General features: G+C 37.0%; 1 protein-coding gene and 1 pseudogene across 8 annotated transcripts in view; one reads left to right on the top strand and one right to left on the bottom strand.

Annotated features, from left to right (window-relative positions):
• ABCB5 (ATP binding cassette subfamily B member 5) overlaps positions 1 to 25,549 on the bottom strand; it is a 117,949-nt gene that overhangs the window by 50,966 nt on the left and 41,434 nt on the right. For 7 of the 8 annotated variants that reach the window (XR_009600469.1, XR_009600468.1, XM_027968505.3 and 4 more), the window contains exons 15-16: positions 10,713 to 10,874; positions 7,903 to 8,043 (exon numbers count right to left, since the gene is read on the bottom strand). Coding sequence is in view for 6 of the 8 variants with exons in the window: in XM_027968505.3 (XP_027824306.1) it covers positions 7,903 to 8,043; positions 10,713 to 10,874 (303 nt within the window). In the remaining 2 variants the exon portion in view is untranslated. Of the gene's footprint in view, positions 1 to 7,902; positions 8,044 to 10,712; positions 10,875 to 21,048; positions 23,280 to 25,549 lie in introns of those variants that run through there. The other variant, XM_042248447.2, reaches the window with a different exon arrangement.
• Positions 13,331 to 14,192, top strand: LOC101103557 (probable mitochondrial glutathione transporter SLC25A39; annotated as a pseudogene).

Genomic DNA, 25,549 nt, shown 5'->3' with positions numbered 1-25,549 from the left:
AATTTTATACAAAAGTGACTGTGCAACTTATCACCTTTTGGCATTTCACTCAGTCACTATCATTAAAAAAGTATAAATTAACACACATGTGCTGATAGCTAAGACTTTAGAAGAAATGACAGGCATATTTTCCTTTACACCTGTTAAACTGGATTGAATATCATGCCCTAGAATAGGACAAAATCTAGATGGGAACTAAGCATAGACAGAAGGTAAAAGTTTTTCTAGCATTTTAAGCTTGAAAGTTTTCTAGTTTCATGACTATTTATGGAAACATTTTTCTAATACCTTGGTTAAAAGCTTGTTTTGGGGTTCCCAGTTATAAGTTAATTGCTGCAATATCTGAGTATGTTACTTACAATCACCACGGTTCACTTTCCTTATCTTTTTGAGGAAGATAAGAGTTCCTATCTTACAGGACTGGTGTTTTTTTAGTTTTTATTTTATATTGAAGGATAGTTGATTCACAATGTGTTAGTTTCAGACGTACACTAAAGTGATTCAGTTATACATACATCCATTCTTTTTCAGATTCTTTTCTTGTGTAAGTTACTACGGAATAGTGAGTAGTTTCCTGTGCTATACAATAAGGCCTTGTTGATTATTATTATATATAGTAGTGAGTATATGTCAATGCCAGACTCCTAATTTACCCCTCCCCCATACATTTCCCCTTTTATTTTCTAAGTCTGTGAGTCTGTTTCTGTTTTGCAAATAAGTTCATTTGTATCATTTCTTTTTAGGTTCCACATATAAGTGATATCACATAATATTTGTTTTTCTCTGATTTACTTCATTTAGTATGATAATCTCTAGGTCCATCTGTGTTGCTGCAAATGGCATTATTTCATTCATTTTTATGCTGAGTAGAGGATTGTTTTCAGAATTAAGCTTAACTCAGTATTTGCACACAATAAATACCCAATATCAACAACCTCGGATATGCAGATACCATTCTAAATGGCAGAAAATGAAGAGGAACTAAAGAGCCTCTTGATGAGGGTGAAAGAGGAGAGTGAAAAAACTGGCTTAAATTCAACATTCAAAAAACTAATATCATGGCATGAAGTTCCATCACTTCACAGCAAATAGATAGGGAAAAAATGGAAGCAGTGACAGATTTTCCTTTCTTGGGCTCTAAAATCACTGTGGATGGGGACTGCAGCCATAAAACTAAAACACACTTGCTCCTCAGAAGAAAAACTATGACAAACCTAGAGAGCATATTAAAAAGCAGAGATATAACTTTGCTGACAAAGGTACGTATAGTCAAAGCTATGGTTTTTCCAGTAGTCATGTATGAATGTGAGAGTTGGACCATAAAGAAGGCTAAGTGCTGCAGAATTGATGCTTTTGAATTGTGGTGTTGGAGAATACTTTTGAGAGTCCCGTGGACTGCAAGGAGATCCAACCAGTCAATTCTAAAGGAAATCAATCCTGAATATTCATTGGAAGGACTGCTGCTGAAGCTGAAACTGCAATACTTTGGCCACCTGATGCGAAGAACTGACTAGTTAGAAAAGATCCTGATGCTGGGAAAGATTGAAGGCAAAAGCAGAAGAGGGCAGCAGAGGATGAGATGGTTAGATAGCATCACGGACTCAATGGTCATGAATCTGAGCACACTCTGGGAGAGGACACAGAGGCCTAGTGCACTGAAGTCCATGGGGTCAAAGAGTCGGACATGACTTAATGACTGAACAACAACAATAAATACCAAATAAATGTTAGCTATTATTGATGTTACTGTGAAAGGAAGGATAATGTTATGAAAAATCTTGGGTCTTATACAGAGAATGAATATTGCGAATAACAATGGTATCTGCCAGTCCTTCCTGATCCATGGAGGGTGCCATGGGGGAGGTAGTAGTCATGATGATCAGAGGATAAATAACATAATAATGATCTCTCCTTTCTCTTGTCTGGAATACCTAGGGATTTATTTAAGAAACTTCAAAAATCTTGTGAATAAATTCTGCGGTGAGTAAGTCTTTTGAATAGGAATGTAGGTAGCAAACTACTAGGCATTTTATATGTTGAAACTTCCTCATGGCATTCACTGTTGAAGTAATGAAATTTATGAACCTGATAACCAGGGAAAGATTTCAGGTAAGATATAAAATAGTATGTAATTCTTGTTTTAATCTGAGCCTGGCAATTATAATACAAACTCTATTGTTTGAGCAAAAGAACTTTTAAAATTCTAAAGCCTTTAAAGTCTATTTTCAGGATGGCTAAACCAAATTTATATTGGGGGAGTCCCTAGTAGCTCAGATGGTAAAGAATCTGCCTGCAATGTGGGAGATCTGGGTTTGATCTCTGGGTCACAAAGATCCCCTGGAGAAGGAAATGGCAACCCACTCCAGTATTCTTTCCTGGAGAATCCCATGGACAGAGGACCTGATGGGCTACAGTCCATGAGGTTGCAAAAAGTCAGAAATGACTGAGCAACTAACACTTTCACTTAATAATTTGATTATCTATTATCTTCCTTTCTGAAGTTTTCTGAGGATTTTCATCATAAAGAGCTTCACTTTTCAGTTAGGTCACTGTCCAACAGAATATAGAGAAATTTTAAAAGTTCCATTCCAACTCTTTGTGAAGTCCTAAACATGGATTTTCTTTTTTGTCAAACTTTACAAAATTATCTCATTTTGTAATGAAACTACAAGCATGTCCCAGGACACAATACCAGTACACTACAGAGCCAGCTAATGTAAAAGGTCTATCAGCTTCTGTAAAGTACCTTTTTACCTCTAAAAATATGAAAAAGATTGAAAAAAGGGTATTACTTAACTATTGCTATAAAGAGAGAAAAGAATAAATTGAAATAAAAACAAAATGAAAAATTTTAGTAAAACCATGAGAGTCTGGACTACTTAACTGTGTTACAGGTTATATTAATAGTGTGTTTTTAAGAGAACTTGATATAAAAATATATGAAATTAGAGTCATTTTATAAAGAGATATGAAAATATTTTTAAAAGTTAAAAAAACTTTAAAATTTAAAATTTTAAAGCTTTATTGAGTTATAATTTTCATACAAGCTACACATATATAAAGTGTACATTTTCATAAGATTAGACTTCAGTACACACCCATGAAACTATCACCACAGTCAACATAGACTGCTTTGCCACAGTCAACATAATGAACATACTCCTTACCCTGGTAAGTTTCCTCTGATTTCTAATCCCTTTCTTCCACACTTCTCAGCTGCCCGTGCTCTTCCCCTACAACCACTGATATATTTTTGTCACTATAGACTGCTTTGCAATTTCTAGAGTTTTATTTAATATATATAAATTAAATCACATAGTATGTACTCTTTTCATGTGGCTTCTTTCTGTTCAAAATAACTGCTTTGAGATTTATTCATGCTATTCTATGAATTAATATTTCATTCATTTTCATTGCTGAGAAGTGTTTCATTGTTTGGATATACCACAGTTTACCTCTTGACATAAATTGGATTATCCCAAGTTATGGGCTATCACAAATAAAGCTGCTATCATTCACATACAAGACTTTGTGTGGAGATATGACTTCATTTCTCTTGAGTGAACACCCAGAAGGGCTTCCCTGGTGACTCAATGGTGAAGAACTCTCCTACCAATGCAGGAGACGCAGGTTTGATCCCTGGATTGGGAAGATCCCCTGGAGAAGGAAATGGCAACCCAGTCCCATATTCTCGTCTGGGAAATCCTATGGACAGAAGAGCCTGGAGGACTGCAGTCCATGGGGTCAAAAAAGGGTTGGACATGACTTAGCAACTAACAACAACAACAAAACCTAGAAAAAGAATGGCTGGATCATAGTAGGTGCATATTTAACTTTTAATGAAACTGCTGAACTATTTTGCCAAATTGGGATTACTACTTTTTATTCCCACTAGCAAAATGTAGGGTTCCAGATGCTCCACATCACCATCAATAGTTGGTACAGTCTTTTTAGATTTAACTATTCTAAAAGGTGTATCATGACATCTCAATTATAATTCATTTGTTCTTCTCTAATGCCTAATGAAGGACAGGGAAGCCTGGCATACTACAGTCATGGGGTTGCAAACAGTCAGATAAGACTGAGTAATTAAACAATAACAATGCCTAATGATGTTAGGCATATTTTCATATGCTCATTTCCCATATGCATATCTTCTTTGTCAAAATGTCTATTAAAATATTTTTCCCATTTTCCTATTGGGTTTTTGGTATTCTTATTACTGTGCTTTGGGAGTTCTCTGTATATTCTGGATACAAGTCCTTTATCATATATGTGACTTACAAATATTTTCTTACAGTTTATAGTCTATCTTTTCATTTCTTAAAAAGTTTTACTGGGAATTTCCTGACAGTCCAGTGGCTAGGACACTGTGCTTTCACTGCCAGGGCCTGGGTTTGGTCCCTAGTCAGGGAACTAAGATGCTGCAAGCCTTGTGATGTAGCCAAAAAAAAAAAAAAAAAAGTTTTACAAATAGAAATGTTCTTCATTTTGAAGTCTAACTTACCTATCTTTCTCTTTTACAAATTGTGATTTTTGTGTTGTAGCTAAGAAATTTTTGCTTAACTCAAAGCCATAAATATTTTCTACTATATTTTCTTATGAAAACTTTCTATTTTTAGCTTTTCAGTAAGGTCTGAATTCAATTTATAGTTAATTTTCATCTGTGTTTTGAAGTATGGATTGAAGAGGATTCTTTTGGATACATAGGTATTTCTTTCAGCATCTTTTCTTATAAAGACTATATATTTTTGAGGTTTCCCTGGTGGCTCAGTGGTGAAGAATCTGCCTGCCAATGCAGGAGACACAGGTTTGATCCCTGGTTAGGGAAGATCCCACATGCCGCCGAGCAACTGAGTCCATGCTCCATTAAGTAGCCTGTACTATAGAGCCCAAGAGTCACAACTACTGAGCCCGGGTGCTAAAACTATTGAAGCCTGCATACCCTAGAGCCTGTGCTCAGCCACAGGAGAGGCCACTGCAAAGGGAACTCCATGCACAGCAACTAGAGAGTAGCTCCCACTTGTGGTAGGTAACTAGAGGAGTCTCCGCCCAGCAATGAAGACTCAGCAACCAAAATAAACAAATAAAATTGAAAAAGATTATATATTCTATATTAAATTGCCTTTGCACTTTTGTCTGAAGAGCTGACTATATGTGTGTGGGTCTAATTCTTGATTCTCTCTATTCTGTTCTATTGATCTATTTCTCTATTTTTGTTCTAATAGCACATTGTTTTGATTACTATAGCTTTATACTAAAAATTGGAATTAATAATTATAAATCCTACAACTTTGTTCTTCTTTATGAAAGTTGTTTTTCTCTTTTTATCTTTTTGAATTTCCATTTAGAATCAGTTTGCCAAATTCTACAAAAAATCTGCTAAGAGGTTGACTGGGATTGCTTTGAACTATGGACCCAATTTGGGAAGTAATGACTTCCAAATAATGTTGAATCTTTTTATTCTGAAGCTCAGACCCTCACCCGGCATCCTAAAGGACAGATTTCAAGTAAACTTCACCAGCAAGGTACCTTGGTATCTTCTTTATTAGCCACTGAGTCATTTAGTTGCAGGGACTAAAGAGGGCTCTTCCTTGGGTCTCTGTTTCACCCCAGGGATAGTGGTTGGCACTTTTTATCTGCTACCTCGGCATTCTTTAGTGTTCTCTTAATTTTAACTAACCAATTCCTATTACTTTAATTCCCTAATGATTTGTTACACTAAACTGTCTCTGTTCAAATTGTATGGTTTCTGTCTTCTGACTCAACCCAACCTCCTATTAATTCTGTTCTAAAATCCTACTTCATATTTTCCATTTCATTATTTATTTTTATAGTCTCTGTTCACTTTTTATTGCATTACTATAGTCTGAAAAAGTTATTTGCAAATATGGCCACGGAGCTGAGGTTTGGCTTGCTTCCCTTGGTAAGACTGTATCCTTCCTTCCAGGCTCTCAGCTTTCTACTCGCTATAGCACCAGGCACTGGTCACCAAGTCTGTAGTCTCCTTTTTCTACCACATATAAAATAGGTGATTAGTGAGGACATGCTATATAGTACAGGGAACTCCACTCAGTGCTCTGTGGCGATCTAAATGGGAAGGAAATCCAAAAAAGAGTGGCTGTGTGTATATGCATAACTGATTCACTTTGTAGTACAGCACAAACTAACGCAACATTGTAAAGCAACTAAACTCCAATTAAAAAAAACAAAAAACAAAAGAGGAGACGCATGACTGAAGCCCAGCTAACCGCTTGGTACTTCTGCTCTGTTTCTAGTAGGCAGAGATATTTATCTTGTTTTGGAGCCTGGGTATGTCTTATTGTTTCTTCCCTTTTTATGTTTTCTCTATCATTACTATATGTATGGAGCAGAGCAGTTGTATCAGAGTATAAATTTACCCTATCATTTTCTCTGTAAGTCTGAGTTGTTTTTTAATTTTATGATTTTCACCTTTAACAGATTTTAAAATTCCACTTTATACACCTAGTGAATTTTCAGACTTCAAGGGGGACTTTCATTCTGTTTTTAACAATTACAGTGGGAGGTCCAGTAGCTGTTAACAGATGTTTTAACATAGTGTTTTTTATACTCTTGCACAGCATTTCACAAATTCTTATATAGTATAAACTCTTTACTGTCTTATACTCAGGCCTTTTGCCATAGAGAAAATTACCTATGCTATTATTTACTTAATATTGTTCTTTTAATGTTTACATAAATGCATTTTTTAAATAAAATTTAATAGATAAGCAAACATACAAATGTGAATGCTATGTAGGATCACATACCTAAAAAAGGAAAAAACTGCATCTAGAATTAAAAGCAACAGACTGGCAGTGCCAGAGAAAGGCAGAGGAGGAGGTTTGAGACAGGTCATCCCAGGGCTTTAGACAGATAATAGATGAGCCTGGGAAGCGTGGGCAGGAAGATGGCGGGAATGGCTAAGGGGTATTCAATCTTAAGTATTTGTCAACCCAAGGAGAAGAAGGGAACTCCAGTTTGTGAGAAATAGTGAGCCAAAGATAAGAGTGGATGATATGGGAGCTGGAGTTTAGGAAAACAGAAGCTAATATTCAGGGGCTGAGGTGAGAGACTTCATGGTGTATGAGTTTACAACTGAGAAGCAGCAGAAGGGCTGAGTAAGGTTGCCTGGGGTTGAGGAGAGAGCTGGACTTAGGGAATGAGGAGGCTGGAAGGATCACAGGCTGCGGTGAGATGGAACTAGGTTTTATGAAAGAATGCTGAGGGAAAGAGTTAGAGTGGAAGTTGAGGTCCAAAGAAGGTGCTGGGAATTTTAAGAAAAGGGAGGCTGAATGGGAAAGAGAAATTAGACTAGAGGTAAGAATGAAGACTGAAGAGATAGTACAGAGAGTTATGAGACATAAGGAGGCTTAAAGGAGACTGATCTGGACTCAGGAAGAGCCTGGGGGTAGGTGTAGGGAAGCAAGCACGGGAACAAGTACTCCTTGCCCAGCTGAGCAAAGCTATTAGGGTTGCACCCTGGGGTTGAAAGACTGGATCCTGTATGTGCTAGTGCTTATCTGCATCCAGTGTGTGGAGTGGATTTGGGTCTTAATCTGACTTAGATTGACCTTGAGCATCACTGTTAGTACCACACCACACGAGCCACTGTTTTAACCCATGGTTTGCCATATAGGAAAGGATTCTCACAAGATTTCTTGCCCCAATAATGACCTCTGACATTCAGTGCAGTCTTATTTGAAGGCTTCTTTCTTACAGTCACAGTGATGTTAGAGTGAAGTTCGGCAAAGACTTAGGTTTGGTAACTTAAGTGCTATAATAACATTTTATAATATATACATTCTAAATATATTATAAGGATTGTATCAAAATTCATTGGAGAACATGTTGGTAACTTGTTGATAGTTGACCCATTACCTCTTTATATTGGGTGGATTCCTCAAACTTGTCAGTAAAATCTGACTTCATGCTATTCACAGAGCACAGAGGAATTGAGCTGGTATCTTTTTCAGCAGAATAAGCCACCGATTCTATCTGTTCATCAGCTTTTTTAATATCCTTAAATGAAGAATACCCATGTTATCACCAGAATAATGCCTGAAAAATTCAAAGCAACTCTATTAAGCATCCCTCTAAAATTGTACTGCCTTTGTTACTGAAAGTGGTGTATTTCTGAGCAGTTCTTGCTGAAGTTTTTAGACTCAATACAGAACCAGTAAGTCCAATTCATACTAAAATGTTAGTGAGTGACAATAGCTTATTGTGTCTTTCCCCCCAAAGACCTGTATAATTAACAGCAGAAAATAATGCCCTAATTAAAAACAATTATTCCTCTGGGAAGAACAGATCTTAGTAAAATGAGCTTTGTGAGGGCAATGACTCAAATATACCTCTCTCTCTCTCTCTGATTCCTTCTTCCCAGCCTTTTCTGGAGCTTACAAATTTATAACATATAGTTAGGCACTCAAATGTGAAGCTGGCCCTAGGTAGGAGATAGATCTCAGGAGACAATAATATTTTGCAGGCTGGCCACTGCTGCCCATTCCAAACAAACTAAAAAGCAAATTTGGTGGGGTCAGCTCCAAAAGAATGAGAAATTCCAAAGACATCAAATTAACCTTAAAGAAATTGCTTAAATCATAGAATAGGATAAAGTTCTAAACCAGATTCCTCTAAGTCTAGTTTTTGTTTTTCTTGCTACTCCAGGAAGTAAGGCCAGTTTTAGTGACTTCCTTATGAAGACATGGGAGGAGGGGTAAAGACAGAAACGAAGAGTTTGGTTAGGATGATGAAGGCCCAACCAGGGCCTTTATAACTTTGTAATACTTAAGAAAATCATGAATTGTCATAAACTGATTCATTTGGACACTACAGGCAATGGTAGCCAATAAGTCCATCCAGAGTTTCAGAACTGTGTTACTGTTTATGCAGATATCATGTATGTTATGTTTACTATATACAGTTCCCAGAATATTAGAGTTGTTCATTGAGTATTAATATTAAAAATTATATTATTATATCAGAATGAACATTATTTTAGATAATCAGAGAGTACTAATCCATTCTGAATAAGATTTTGAATAGAAGTTTTACACAGTTATACCATAAACACTCCATTTTTGTTTTCCTTACATTGTGGAGCTCTTTAACCTAACACCTAAAAATGGAGTTTTAGTTTGGCTATAATGAAATATGTGTTGCTTCAAAGAAAGATCTGAGTGTAGTAGTTTTTAAGAATCTTAAAATAGGGTTAGTTTGACTACAATTATTTCCTTTTATTTTTTACAATTATTAGTTTGAAAATATTGAAATTCATAAATTGTTAAATTTACTATGGAATGAAAACCAGACAAATTCAACTGGCAAATAACACATAAGTTTTATCTTTAAAGAGGAATATGGCCTAACATGAAATAAAATTGAAATAAAGAAGTTTTAAAATTAATCAAGTGTGAGATCACATTTTCAAACTTTTTATTTTCTCTCTCTCTTTTTAAAACTATCTTTGCTTTTAGGTTGTGTTTAAAAATCCTTCATTCTAGCATATGGAGAAAGCTGGGGTCTGAAATTTTAAGTTTCGTGAGATATAGGCTCATAGCTTTCTAAATTTCCTAATTTGTGAAATAATAATGTTGATATAAAAAATATAGTCAGAAAGTTAAAGAAGTAAAATAAACCAAAAAAAGGTTAATATTAGTTGCCTGCAGAAGACCCCTTGGAAAGAGGGCTGCCTTCTTGACCAAGAGAACAAGGCAGAATGAAGATAGCTAGAGCCTAATCACTACCACTTATGTTAATGTGCCCTAACAAAAAACTGAAATTCAGTAGGGTAGATCACATGACATGCAGAAATTTGGATCCCAAATTTGGGATTTGCCAGCTTGCCCCAGTATTGTCATGTATCCTCTTGATTACCTAACATAAGCTTTCTGGTATACCTGTGATAATGTAGTGTATACACAGTATGGACATGTATTATACATCCTTTCATTTAGCAGATATTTTTTGAGTGCCCATTGTGTGTTAGGCACTGGGTTAGGTGCTTTCTACACAGGAAGTCTTAATCTTTACATGGTCTGATCTTCATTATCCAAATTTTCCATTATTCTCCCAACACTCTTATTACTTTCTGGTCTCCTTTCTGTTGACCTGCAAACCAAGTTCCTTCTTACTTTCATATTACCTAGATTTCATCTCCTTACCCCGCTGCTTGCCTGCAAGATTTCTTCATGAATACTTTAATGGGATTCATGTCTCCAACAATCTTGCTTCTTATTTCTACAACTTGTAGCATCTGTATGCGATTCTGCATTTTACCTCTGTAGCTAAGTAAGTTTTAAGCCTTTAAGTAGGGATTGTGTGTTATAGGTCTTTGTGTTTTAACAAAAAGATCACGGTATACAGAGTTAGATTATTCTGGATCTGCCAGATACAAGCTTTGAAGCCTATTTGTTATCTGCATGGCAAATATTAGGTAAAACTACTATATATGTATGTGTGTGTGTATATATATATGTTTATATATACCAATTAGTTCTTTAACTTTCATCATTATCTATAACAATGCTGAGGATATTAGACACGCTGAATTTCTTAACTAAGGAGCTATGAATATCCTTGATTGACTCATGAAACATAAGATTCATTCAGGACTTCTGTTTTCTAGCATGGCATGATCTCTGAAAAGTTAAAATATGCAAACACAACATATGTCATGTAAACATTACCTGTGACATTGCAAGTGAATAATATAGACCGTGTTTTTCCATTAATTCAGCATGTGTCCCTTTTTCCACCACCATCCCATCTTTTATGGTCACAATCATATCTGCACTTCGAATCGTGGAAAGCCGGTGAGCTACTACAATTGTAGTCCGACCTTTGCTTGCCTATAAAGCAATAAGCATAGAAAATGAACGTTAAAAATAAACTTGGAATATTCAGGAAAACTTATACTATCATTTAAGTATAAAAGAATCTTACCTTTGGATATAGAAATTTGAAAACTTTAGCTGATTTGGAAGGCCAATAGAAATTAAAATTAAAAAGCAGGAAGTTAGATTCCAAATTGTTGAATTTATAAAACCATAGTAGGGCTTCCCTGGTGGCCCAGTGTTAAAGAATCCATCTGCCAATGCAGGAGACACGGGTTCAGTCCCTGGTCTGGGAAGATCCCACATGCTGCAGAGCGACTAAGCCTGTGTCCACAACTTTTGAGCCTATGCTCTAGGGCCCGTGAGTCCCAACGACTGAATCCTCGCACCCTAGAGCCCATGATCCGCAAGAAGAGAGGCCACCACAATGAGGGCCTATGCACTGCAACTAGACAGTAGCCCCTACTCACTGCAGCTGCTCGCACTGGAAAGAAAACCCAGTGCAGCCAAAAATAAATAAATAAATACTTTTAAAAAACACCGACACAGTATCTTAGAGCTGGAAAGGAAACTAAAGACTATTTAATCTGAGCCACCTAACAACTGCCTGGCTATCAGTAACTAAAGGTAACTAATTATTTCTTATTTTTCATCTCTAAACTAAAGGTACAGATTCAAGATAATATATGTTTTTAACTTTTTAACAAGTATTATGTATATACAGAAAAATGTAGCACAGCCAATATAGCTAAAATTTTATAATAAATTTATATGTAGTGTAATCTATAAAAATATTGAATCACTATGCTGTACAACTGAAACTAATATTGTAAGTCAAGTATATGTCAGTAAATTTTTCTTTAATGGTTTTAGAATGGTAAGTTTAATGTCATGTATATTTTACCAGTGTTTCTTCTTGTCATGACCTCAATAACATTCTAATAATCAGACTGTAATTATTATTCAAACATCTAAACTTGTATCACAGTTAATCCACATCTTCTGTCACATAGATTAGATAGAGTAGTTATTACTGCCCTCAGCAGGCCTACCTATATTTTAGATCTTTTTAAAAAATAATATGAGATAATATGACTGGCACCAAATTGCCCTTGATTTTTTTAGTTTGAAAGCAGATCATCACACTGCATGAATAGCTAAGCAAGCAATAAACTAGGAATGGAGCCCACTGTTTCAATTAAAACTCACAGTACAGTTACTCTGACATATATATTGATGGACATAATGTTGTTGTTTAGTTGCTAAGTTGTGTCTGACTCTTTTGTGACCCTGGGGACTGTAGCCTGCCAGGCTCCTCTGTCCATGGGATATTCCAGGTAAGAATACTGGAGTGGGTTCCCAGCTCCTCCTCTAGGAGATTTTGCTGACCCAGGGATCAAACCCATGTCTCCTGCATTAGCAGGCAGATTCTTTACCACTGAGCCACCTAGGAAGTTCAACTTACTGTATTACATGCTAATTAAGTACAAATGGTAAACAATCTCATATATAGACTATAAAATATGCCATACTTATAAAGGAAAGTTTAATTTTTAATAATTTCTTCATCATTTGTGTTCTCTGGAGTCACAGTTCCTAGGTTTCAGTCTTTTTTCTGCCACTTTTTGGGTCTGCGATCTTAAGACTAGTTTCCTCATTTATTAAATGGGGTAAATTATGCTACCTATATTTTAGGGTTATCATGCAGATTAATGTTCTTGGTGAAGTGAAGTGAAAGTGAAAGTCACTCAGTTGTGGAAGTATACTAATGCAAGTTTTTTTTGCTATATAAGAGGTACCAATATTCTTGGTACCATGCCTCAAAGATGGAAAGTTTGCAGTAAATAATAGCTTTTATACCATTAACTGTTTTCAGGCTGCAGACCCTTGACAATTTACTGAGGGCAAGCCCAATGTATTAACAGCTTGGGGTTTATAACACATGCATAAGTGTACAACACATGTATATTATTATTATGCATGCTCAGTTGCCCCAGTCATATCTGACTCTTTGTGACCCCATGAACTGCAGCCCACCAGGCTCCTGTGTCCTTGGAATTTTCCTGGCAACAATACTGGAGTGGGTTGCCATTTCCTACATCAGGGGATCTTCCCTACCCATGTCTCTTGCATCTCTTGCTAGAAAATAATAATAATAATAGCTTGAAGGCCAGAAAGGGAGGAATGGAAGTAAGTTTTTTTTTACTATACGTGAGGTGATATAATGTCATTTGAGGGTAGATGGTGATAAGTTAAAGGTACATACTCTAAACCTTAAACCTGTCACTGAAATAAAAAAGAGTTATAGCTAATATACTTACAAAAGAGATAAAATGGGATAATATAAAGTATTCAGTTAATCCATGTAAAGGGAGAACATGAGGAAAACAGAAACAAGTGCAGTGGAAAACAGAAATAAGAGTAGAAAAAACAACAAAGATTATCTATTTAAATTGGGTGGTTTAACCCTGGTGATGACTGTGCCAGCCACTGCCGCCTACTTCACCGCCCAAGACCAACTCAAGGCCTTCCTGTGTGGTCGAGCCCTGACCTCTGACCTCTACGTTCCCATGGTGGCTGTCACACTGGCCCGCCTGGGCACCGTGACTGTGCTCCAGGGGGCATCAGACCCCTGGAGCTGGTGCGGACAAAGCTGCAGGCTCAGCACCTATCATACCGGGAGCTGGGCACCTGTGTCCGAGCAGCTGTGGCTCAGGGTGGCTGGCACTCACTCTGGCTGGGCTGGGATCCCACTGCCCTTTGGGATGTGCCCTTCTCAGCTCTGTACTGGTTCAACTATGAACTGGTGAAGAGCTGGCTGAGTGGGCTCAGGCCAAAGGACCAGACCTCCGTGGGCATCAGCTTTGTTGCTGGCGGCATCTCAGGGATGGTGGCGGCCACCCTGACTTTACCCTTCGACGTGGTGAAGACTCAGCGCCAGGTCGCGCTAGGAGCAGTGAAGGGTGTGAGAGTGATGCCCCCATACACCGACTCCACGTGGCTGCTGCTCCGGAGGATCCTGGCCGAGTCAGGCACCAGGGGCCTCTTTGCAGGCTTCCTCCCGAGGATCATCAAGGCCACCCCTTCCTGCGCCATCATGATCAGCACTTATGAGTTCGGCAAAAGCTTCTTCCAGAGGCTCAACAGGGAACAGCTTCTGAGCCCTTGAAAGGAGTGAGGGACAAGGACCCTACCTCTTCCATGGACAGGGTGGGGCAGAAGGAGACTGAGCCAAGTGCCTTTTCCTTCAGCACTGAGGGGAGGGGCCTCATTTCTCTTTCCTCCCCACTCAGCCCCAGGGGTAGGGGAATGCCCCTCTGCACCCACCCAGAGCACCCCCTCCCCAACCCCTGACTGCCTCTTGCTGTTCCCCATTCCCCAGCCAGAGAATCATCACTCTCTCCCCTCAAGTTCAAGACCAAATCTGCTCACTTCTCCCCTCATTTCCCTGTGGGTTTGCTGTAAGTGAGCCTGTCTCTAGGAGCCACAAAACCCTGGGCCTGGTGTAATCTGCATGCACCCCTGTTAATTTGTTGAGTCTAAAGATGATAAACTTCTTTCCAGTGGAAAAACTAATAAATTGGGTGGTTTACTCGCTAAGTCATATCTGACTCTTGTGACCCCACGGACTATATCCTGCCAGGCTCCTCTGTTCATAGTGTTTTCCAGGCAAGAATCCTGGAGTGGCTTGCCATTTCCTTCTCCAGGGGATCTAATAATCACAGAAAATGTAAATAGTCTGAATGCCCCAATTAAAAGTCAAAGATTGTCAGACTGAGCACAAAACCAAGACCCAACTGTATGCCAACTACAAAGAAACACATTTTTAAAATCAAGACATAAATAAGCCTACAGTAAAGGATGAAAAAAAACATACCATGCTAACTCTAAGTAAAAGAAAGCCGGAGCGGACTGTATTATCAGTATCAGACAAAGAAAACTAAGGAGCAAAGGATATAACCAGAGTAAAGAAGCATATTCCATAATGATGGAGGGATCAATTAATCAAGAAGACCTGGCGATCCTGAATGTTTATGTACATCACAGCAGAGTTCCAAAATACATGACACCAAAATGAACACAACTGCAAGGACAAGTCCAATCCACAAGGAAAGATGGATAATTCAATAACTCTTCCCCAATTTATAAAGCAAGTACACAGACTATCTGTAAGGATAAAGAAGGCTTGAATAACACTATCAACCAATTTCCCATAATCAGTATTCATAGAACATTTGATCAACAACAGCAAATGCATATTATTTCCAAGTGTACATAGAATATTTACCAAGACAGACCATATTCTGTTTCTTAAAGCATCTTAATAAATTGAAGTCATACAAGTATGACTTTGTATTCAAATCATACAAAGTATGTTCTTTGACCACAATAGTATTAAATTAAAATTTAATACAGAAAGATCTTTGGAAATTCCCTAAATACTTGGAAACCAAATAACATTTTTCAAGTAAATGACCTCAGAGTCAACCTAAGAAAACAAAAAAGGGAAGAGAAAGTTAAACTCAAAGTAAGCAGAAGAAAGGAAATAATAAAGATCCAAGCAGAAAACAATTAAATATAAAGGAGGAAAATAAGTCAAAAAGAGAGACATCAGTATAAGAGAGACCAAAGATACACCCATACATATATGGAAAAACTGATTTTCTACAAAGATGTAAAGCTAATTCAGTGCAGAGATAAGCAGTCTTTTCAACAAATATTGCTGAAACAGTTGAAAGTTAGTGTGCAAAGAAAATAAAACAAACCAAAAATAAAACAAACTTCAAACCATACATGGCACCATGTACAGAAATTAACTCAAAATTGATCATAAACCTAAATGTAAAAACTAAAACTATAATACTTCTTGAAGAAAAGCAGGGAAATAATGTTTTTGATCTTGAATTTGGCTAAAAATTTCTGAAGTAGAACACCAAAAGCTTGACTTATAAAGGGAAAAATGATAAACTAAACTTCATCAAAATCAAAGACTTCTGTTCTTTGGAAGATACTAAGAGGATGGAAAGACAAGTCTCAGATTAAAGAAATATTTTCCAGTTATCTGATAAAGTCCTTATATTCAGAATGTAAAGAATATATAAAGAAATCTCAAAACTCAATGACAAGAGATCAAATGACCAATCAAAAAATGGTATAAGCATAACACGTGAATGGAAACTTTGCAGCTCAACTCCAGAAAAATAAACGACCCAATCAAAAAATGGGCCAAAGAACTAAATAGACATTTCTCCAAAGAAGACATACGGATGGCTAACAAACACATGAAAAGATGCTCAACATCACTCATTATTAGAGAAATGCAAATCAAAACCACAATGAGGTACCACTTCACACCAGTCAGAATGGCTGCGATCCAAAAATCTGCAAGCAATAAATGCTGGAGAGGGTGTGGAGAAAAGGGAACCCTCCTACACTGTTGGTGGGAATGCAAACTAGTACAGCCACTATGGAAAACAGTGTGGAGATTCCTTAAAAAATTGCAAATAGAACTACCTTATGACCCAGCAATCCCACTTCTGGGCATACACACCGAGGAAACCAGAATGGAAAGAGACACATGTACCCCAATGTTCATCGCAGCACTGTTTATAATAGCCAGGACATGGAAACAACCTAGATGTCCATCAGCAGATGAATGGATAAGAAAGCTGTGGTACATATACACAATGGAGTATTACTCAGCCGTTAAAAAGAATTCATTTGAATCAGTTCTGATGAGATGGATGAAACTGGAGCCGATTATACAGAATGAAGTAAGCCAGAAAGAAAAACACCAATACAGTATACTAACACATATATATGGAATTTAGGAAGATGGCAATGACGACCCTGTATGCAAGACAGGGAAAGAGACACAGTTGTGTATAACGGACTTTTGGACTCAGAGGGAGAGGGAGAGGGTGGGATGATTTGGGAGAATGACATTCTAACATGTATACTATCATGTGAATTGAATTGCCAGTCTATGTCTGACGCAGGATGCAGCATGCTTGGGGCTGGTGCATGGGGATGACCCAGAAAGATGTTATGGGGAGGGAGGTGGGAGGGGGGTTCATGTTTGGGAATGCATGTAAGAATTAAAGATTTTAAAATTTAAAAAATAAAAAACTAAAAAAAACAAAAAAAAAAATAAAAAAGAAGAGATATGATTCATGCTGATGTATTGCAGAAGCTATCACAATATTGCAATTATCTTATAGTTAAAAATAAAATATAATAAAAAAAGAAGAGATATGGATGTTCAAAAAGCACATAAAAATGCTCAACGTCATTCAGTTCAGTTCAGTCACTCAGTCGTGTCCAACTCTTTGCGACCCCATGAATCGCAGCACGCCAGGGCTCCCTGTCCATCACCAACTCCCAGAGTTCACTCAAAATCACGTCCTTCAAGTCTGTGATGCCATCCAGCCATCTCATCCTCTGTCATCCCCTTCTCCTCCTGCCGCCAATCCCTCCCAGCATCAGAGTCTTTTCCAATGAGTCAACTCTTCACATGAGGTGGCCAAAGTACTGGAGTTTCAGCTTTAGCATCATTCAGCAAAACTGAATGATTATTAGTCATCAGTAAAACTCAAATTAAAATAAAAATAAAGCACCACTAAACAGTTCTAAAATTAATATGTCTGGATATACCAAGTGTTGGCAAGTATGTGGAGTAGCAGGAATTCTCATATAGCTGATAAATATCGTTTACTGTTGTGATTATGTAACTATTATTTGTTTTAATTCCATTGTATCATGATTGTTCAACAGAAAATAACAGAATTCTATACCACTAAAACTAACATTTAATACAAAAACCTATAATGATTTTTAAAAATCCAGATGCACATTACAATTATCTTGGAATTTTGTGAAAAATGCAAATGCCTGGGTATTGTTTCTTTTTCCAAAGCTCCAGGTATGATTCTAATGAGCATCCATGTTTAAAAACAACTGGATTATATGACGATCTTTTATTTTTATCTAGTTTGTTTCACTTTTACTATTTCATATTCAGTGCTCGTATTTCATTTGGTTTATGTTTTCCAGTTTCTCCATCTGTTCTTTGTTGTTCTTTCTCAAATCTTTATCAAGTGTAGTAGAAAAGCTTTTGTATACCCACACATGTATATAAATACTATGTATAATATATATTTTGAAAACATGAATTTTTGCTTAGCTAAAGAATTTATGACATTTTACACTTGTTATACTCAGTACAAACAGAATGTTAGATTTCTAATTTATATTCACTCAAAACTTTGATAGAATTCCCTTTATTCTGGCATCTAGTGTGACTGCTAAAAGTCTAGAAAGTTTATTATTTTAGTGATTAAAAAATCTGAATGAGGCTGGAAACCTGTAATCTGATTCTGAGAATTTAAAGAAATACTATGTTGTAAAAAAAAAAAAAAGAAATTAACGTGATACAGTAATACTAACTAAAGGACAGATTTTGTTCAAATTTCACAAAACTTTCTGCTGGTGCCCATTAATCGTTTTCATACCTTATTCAAGATTCCACATTGCATTTAGTTGCACTGAGCAGCTTCAGCTGCATGTGACTAATTCTAAGTTCTCTTTTCATTTTTATTTTGTTACAAATATTTTCTAATTTTCCTTGTTATGGCTCCTTAGATATTTAATTTGAAAGTGGATATTTAATTTCCAAATACATGGGGGTTTTAAAGTATCTTTGATATTAATTTCTCATTTAAATGCTTTCTTTTCTGCAGCTGCCCTCTTTGTTTTCTCAGTCTTTTAACTTTATTGAACTAAAGAGCCTCTTGATGAAAGTGAAAGAGGAGAGTGAAAAAGTTGGCTTAAAGCTCAACATTCAGAAAACTAAGATCATGGCATCTGGTCCCATCACTTCATGGGAAATAGATGGGAAACAGTGGAAACAGTGGCAGGCTTTATATTTGGGGGCTCCAAAATCACTGCAGATGGTGATTGCAGCCATGAAATTAAAAGACGCTTACTCCTTGGAAGGAAAGTTATGACCAACCTAGATAGTACATTAAAAAGCAGAGAAATTACTTTGCCCACAAAAGTATGTTTAGTCGAGGCTATGGTTTTTCCAGTAGTCATGTATGGATGTGAGAGTTGGACTATAAAGAAAGCTGAGTGCTGAAGAATTGATGCTTTTGAACTATGGTGTTGGAGAAGACTCTTGAGAGTCCCTTGGACTGCAAGGAGATCAAACCAGTCCATTCTGAAGGAGATCAGCCCTGGGTGTTCACTGGAAGAACTGATGTTGAAACTGAAACTCCAATACTTTGACCACCTGATGCAAAGAACTGACTCATTGGAAAAGACCCTGATGCTGGGAAAGATAGAGGGCAGGAGGAGAAGGGGATGACAGAGGATGAGATGGTTGGATGGCATCACCAACTCAATGGACATGAGTTTGGGTAAACTCTGGGAGTTGGTGATGGACAGGGAGGCTTGGCATGCTGCAGTCCATGGGGCTGCAAAGAGTAGGACATGACTGAGTGACTGAACTAAACTGAACTGAACTGAATTTTATTGAGGCTTTCAATGGCTAAATCAAATATCTGTCTTGGTAAATGTCACATTGCACTTGAAAATATGTGGGTTATTTTCAAATATTTTTTGATATTGCTTTCTAACATAATTCCACAGTGATAAGAGAACAGACTATTATTTCACTATCTTTAGGCCATACATTTTTTGCATCTTGTTTTATATCCCTGGATATGTTCCAGGGTCTACAGTCTATAGGGGTTTATAGTCAGGGTTTATAGACTATAGGAGTTGAATAGAATTTGTATCCTGCTGTTTGTGAAAGTTGTATAAATCTTATTTATGTTGAGTTGGTTCATAGTGCTTTTCAGATCTACTATATCCTTCTACTTTTCTGTCTATTTATTCTATTAATTTTTGAGAGGTTGGTATTGAAACATCAATAAAAATCTTGATTTATCTGCTTAAAAGTAATTGTAATATATAGTGGAACTATATGTACCTTTGTTCTGCTGTTTCCAAGTCTACTATAAATGTGTTATCATATTTTCCTAACAAAAAAACAAAAAAGAAAGAATAAAAAAAGGTATCTATGAAAAGAAAAGAACATAAAAGGAAAATAGTTTGGCACTTAATGAAAAACTTAAATATACTCCTACTATAAGATTCACCCATTCAAATTTTAGGTATTTACCTAAGAGAAACGAAAGTGTATGCCCACAGAAAAAAATGACATATGGATGTTCAGAGCTTCGTTATCCGTTAATATTCAAAACCTGCAAACAAACCAAATAACTCAAATGGGCATCAATACCAATAACTCTAACTGTGTTATATCTATATAATGGAACACCATCCACCAATAAAAAAGGAACTAAACATGGATGAGTCTCAAAGCAATTACACTGAGTGAAAGAAGCCAGAAAAGAATACATACTATAAGCTCCAGAAAATACAAACCGCTCTATAGTGGCAGTAAACAAATCAGTGGCTGTCAAGAGTCAAAGAAGGGTAGAGGGGTTGGGATGGAGGGATTACAAAAAGCATGTGAAAATATTTGGGAGTGACTGGTCGACAGATTTGATTATGGTGATGGTTTCATAAGTGTATACATATGCCCAAACTTTTCCAATTGTATACTTTAGTATGTGCAGTTATGGTAAGTCAAAAAGCTGTTAAGAAAAAGAAAGTCAAACAAAAGAAGCATGTTTACAGCACCCCAGGTGGCCAATCTTGAAGTTCTGCAAAAATCGCCAATGAGACAGATATTTTAATGATATTATGCAAATATAATGAAAAAGTGAACTGAGTATCAACTAACTGCATTGTAGGTAGGAAGCTTTCTTTTTCTTAACTTCAGCAAAGTCTGATAATGGACATTGTGAGTTTCTATGGATGATATTTAGGTAACATACCGTGTAGTAGAAGAGAGGTCTAAGTACTACAATGCTTAGTGCTTCCTTCATTTTTCATATTGCCAAATACATAATTTTTTTTAACTAATGAGTGGATATATTTAGGCAATGAATATTTATTGTTTGATTTGTTTTCCTCAGTCTCTTATTTACTTTTATGTGGTAATTCTAAACCTTCCTTATATGGAAGGATCCTTATGAATGGTATAAAAGGTTAGTAAAAAATGTAATGAGACTTTTTTAGTTTCTTTAAATAAATTTTTAATTTAAGAATAGTTTTAGACTTACAGAAAATTTACAAAGGAAGTACAGTATCCATGTACCTGCACATAGTATACTCCAGTATCATCATCTGATATTTCTATAGTGCACGTGTCACAACTAATAAAACTAATATATACTATGTTATTTTTAACTAGACTCCAAATTTTATTCAGATTTCCTTAATTTTTACTTATGATCCCTTTTTTTCTGTTCCAGGATATCACATTGCATTTAATCATCATGACTCCTTAAGATTCTCTTGACTGTGACAATTTTTCAATTATTCTTATTTTTGATGAACTTGACAATTTTGAGGAATATCTGTCACATACTTGGTAGAAGGGCCCTCAGTTTGGGTATGTCTGATGTGTCTAGTTTTTAGGGACACGGTATTCAGCTTATACTGATCCCACTTTTCTCATTCAAACTTGGAGATCCTAGGACTTAACAACAGTGCCTTAAAAGAGAATGTTAATAATGTTGTTAAGTGGATATGACTTAGAACTATCACCACAAAGGTGAAAACACCCAGACACTCAGGCTTCTGCTCTATATTGCTCCCATTTATTCAATTACTTTTCCATGAGGTTACAAATGTTATTTCCTAAAAGCAACAGAGCTCAAACCTTATTGATAAAGCTATGTTATCAATTAGTTCAATGATTTTCCCACTACTATTAAATATTTCTTAAACAAATTAATGCGTATGAAATTTAATTAAAAATATGAAAGGGCACATATAACACCTCATGTTCAAAGGAGAATGTGGGGAGAGAGAATGTTATAAAAATCAAACAATTTGGAGATTGCAACTAGAAGAGGTCTGGGTTGTGTGCAGCCTCTTGAGACAGAGTCAGAATCACAAGGTTTCCTTATGCAGTTTGTTTAGTCCTTCTCTTCTTCAAAGAGGGACTCAGGCACTTTTACACACATATATTCTAGTATTTCTTCATATATTAGGCATTACATATGGTGTGGGTGTACTTATTCTGAGAAAGTTCATACTCTTGTGAGACACCTGAAAACTGACACTAAGAGAGAAGCATTTCTGCACTGATGTTCCCCCAACAGGAATGGCTTGAGCTTACACGTTTGTATCATCTTTACTCTGCCAGAATCCTGATGTAAACTACAGACATTTGATTAAAGTATATATTGTGCTGGGGCTTGCCAGGTGGCACAGTGGTAGAGAATCCACCTGCCAATGCAGGAGACTTGAGTTCCATCCCTGGAACGGGAAGATCCCCTGGAATAGGAAATGGCAACCTGCTCTAGTACTCTTGCCTAGGAAATCCCATGGGCAGAGGATCCTGGCAGGCTACAGTTCATAGGGTTGCAAAGAGTCAGACATGACTGAGCACAAGTACATATATTATGTTACAATTAATTTATGATATCATGCATTAGAATCTGAGTATTTCAAACAAATTACAGAAATACATAATACTGCTCCAAAGGCCTATAAAATGGAGCCTGCAAGCATCAAGGTATGCAGTTAAGGTACCATAAAGTACACTGTGTGTGTATGTTCAGTTGCTCAGGTATCTGACTGTTTGTGACCGCACGGACTGCAGCCTGCAGGCTCCTCTGTCCAAGGGATTTTCTAGGCAAGAATACTGGAGTAGGATGCCATTTCCTACTCTAGAGGATCTTCCTGACCCAGGGATCAAACCTGAGTCTCTTGAGTCTTCTGTATTGGCAGGCAGTTCTTTACCACTGTGCCACCTGGGAAGCCCGTAAAGTACAACTTAACTACATCATAAGTGTGACCTAGAACTCATTCATTTCAGACTTAAAACAGAGAAGAGATTTTGGAAGCCAAGGCCTCTTAGAAAACTGATCAAAGAAGTGTGAGCTGATGCTTTGTCTTTTAGCAATAATTACTATAAAGATAGGGCTTCCACCATGGCTCGGCTGGTAAAGAATCCATCTGTTATGTGGGAGACCTGGGTTTGATCCCTGCACTGGGAACATTCCCTGGAGAAGGGAAAGGCTACCCACTCCAGTATTCTAGCCTGGAGAATTCCATGGACTTGTATAGTCCATGGGGTCGCAAAGAGTCAGACACAACTGAGCGACTTTCACTTCACTGTAAAGATAAGGAAGGTAGTTCAATTCATTCCATGCTTTTTTCAGATGCTCAGGTGTAGTAGATTTTCAATATGTCATTGTTGCTATTATTCCTTCTAGAAAGTACCAATTTGAATGAATTTCCTGGCATGTCCTCTGCTCCTTCACAGTTTGTACAATGCTGAAAGACAAACCATTAGGTATTTGACCAAAGAAAGGTCAACAGAAAGATTTCTACTTGACACTTGGCTGGCATTTTCAGATTACTTCACAGTTTCATGCACAACCATAAATTATCAGGTAATTAGCTTGGATTTTGAAAGACAGCATGCCTTAAAACATCCCTCCCAGAATTGCTAGGGCAGAGATAAGGGCCTGAGGAGGTCATCTAGCTTCTCACCATTGGCAGCCATAAGCCTTGAACAAGAGTGGGCAGCAGGAAAAGAAGGGAGACCAATAACAAGCTGTGAGCATTTGAGAGGGCCTGCATTTGACTGCTGGGTCAATTAACAGGGGTAATAGACTCTCTGGAGAAGCCTGCAAACACAGAGTTCTAGTGTCTAACAGCAAGCATGATGTAAGAAACCTGTGGAACCACAAGTTCTCACTGACTGCCTCCTAGAAGATTGCCTCAGGTAGACTTGGGGCCCACTGATGACATATGCTCCATGATCCAGGCCTGTGGTCTTCAAACTCTTTTTCTTTAAGATGAAAAATCCTTTCATCAAATGAAAGCATGCATAGAAACTTAATATGTTTAAATAAACCATACAGATTAATGAGTAACTCCTCTGTATGAACTGTTGACCTTAGCCCTACCTCCTCATCCTACTCCACCTCCCTGCCTTCTTCCACACCTCAAGAGGTTTCTGGAAAACTCTAGTACTTCAAAAATAAAGTCTGACAAACCTGTCACTACTCTTTTGCAAGTTTCCATCTTTTTAGCTACCAAATTTTAACTCATCTGCTATAAGAAGCTCTATATATGGGCTTCCCTCATAGCTCATAGTTAGTAAAAGAGGTAAAGAATTTGCCTGCAATGCGGAGACCTGGGTTCAATCCCTTTGTTGGGAAGATCCCCTGGAGGAGGAAATGGCAACCCACTCCAGTATTCTTGCCCAGAGAATCCCATGGACAGAGCCTGGCAGGCTATAGTCCATGGGGTCACAAGAGTCTCACACGACTTAGTGACTGTATGTATGCATATATGTATCATAGTTATATGGGAATCACAGGATATTGGAAGTCTTATCTACCTCATGATGTTGAGAGCCCATTGGCTTGGTGTTCTTCTGGGTCAATACTAGTTCCATAGCTGAACAAGAATTTACTGCCCCCTCTAATCACCTGTCCAAGAATGCTTTCTCTTTTGTAAAATGTGACAAAAAGAAAAATATTAAGGACTTAGAAGCTATATTTAATAAGGGACTCACCTCCTTCCCAATCTCTTTCTTTCAACTTGCATGTGAATATGTATGTATGCTTAGGTTAAGACCCTTTAGAAAGGAAAACACATTGAAAATCTAAACTCTGCTGAGTTGAAGCCATGTGGTCTACCAAGTTAGTAAATTGGAACAGGACTCTATAGTACAGAATTTTCTTTTTATATCCTGGAATCTCTTCATTATCATTTCTAAATAACTTAACAAACAATTTGGCAATTGAAGATAATAAAATTATTTATAATCATTTAATACTGTTTTCCTTCTCTTAACGTTATTAACAAGCTAACATTTGTGGATAAACTTACAACAAAAACTAAATGAAGAAGTAAACAGTGAATAAGAAGAGAAAATATTACAATAGTTAGCTCATCTTTCTTCTAAGAGGAAATAATGTCTAACCTAGCTCAGAGCACTGACCAAAAAATGATACATTAAAAATGTCTTATTTGCAATAAGCTGTAAACAGAGAATAGTTGCCAACATCCATTGGATCATAGAAAAAGCAGAAAAACTCCAGAAAAATATTTTCTTCATTGACTACCCTAAAGCCATTGACTGTGTGGATCACAACAAGCTGTGGAAATTTTTCAAGAGATGGGAATACCAGACCACTTTACCTGCCTCCTGAGAAACCTGTATGCAGGTCAAGAAGCAACAGTTAGAACCGGACATAGAAAAACAAACTGGTTCCAAATTGCTGTATGCTGTCACCCTGCTTATTTAACTTATATGCAGAGTACATCATTCTGAATGCCAAGCTGGATGAAGCACAAGCTGAAATCAAGATTGCTGGGAGAAATATCAATAACCTCAGGTATGTAGATAACACTGCCCTTATGGCAAAAAGTGAAGAGGAACTAAAGAGCCTCTTGATGAAGGTGAAAGAGGAGAGTGAAAAAACTGGCTTAAAGCTCAACATTCAGAAAACTAAGATCATGGCATCTAGTCCCATCACTTCATGGCAAATAGACAGGAAACAACAGAAACAGTGACAGACTTAAATTAA

The sequence above is a fragment of the Ovis aries genome, chromosome 4 (genome assembly GCF_016772045.2).
Source record: "Ovis aries strain OAR_USU_Benz2616 breed Rambouillet chromosome 4, ARS-UI_Ramb_v3.0, whole genome shotgun sequence".
Taxonomy (NCBI): domain Eukaryota; kingdom Metazoa; phylum Chordata; class Mammalia; order Artiodactyla; family Bovidae; genus Ovis; species Ovis aries.
This window is presented reverse-complemented; position numbering and strand designations above follow the sequence as displayed.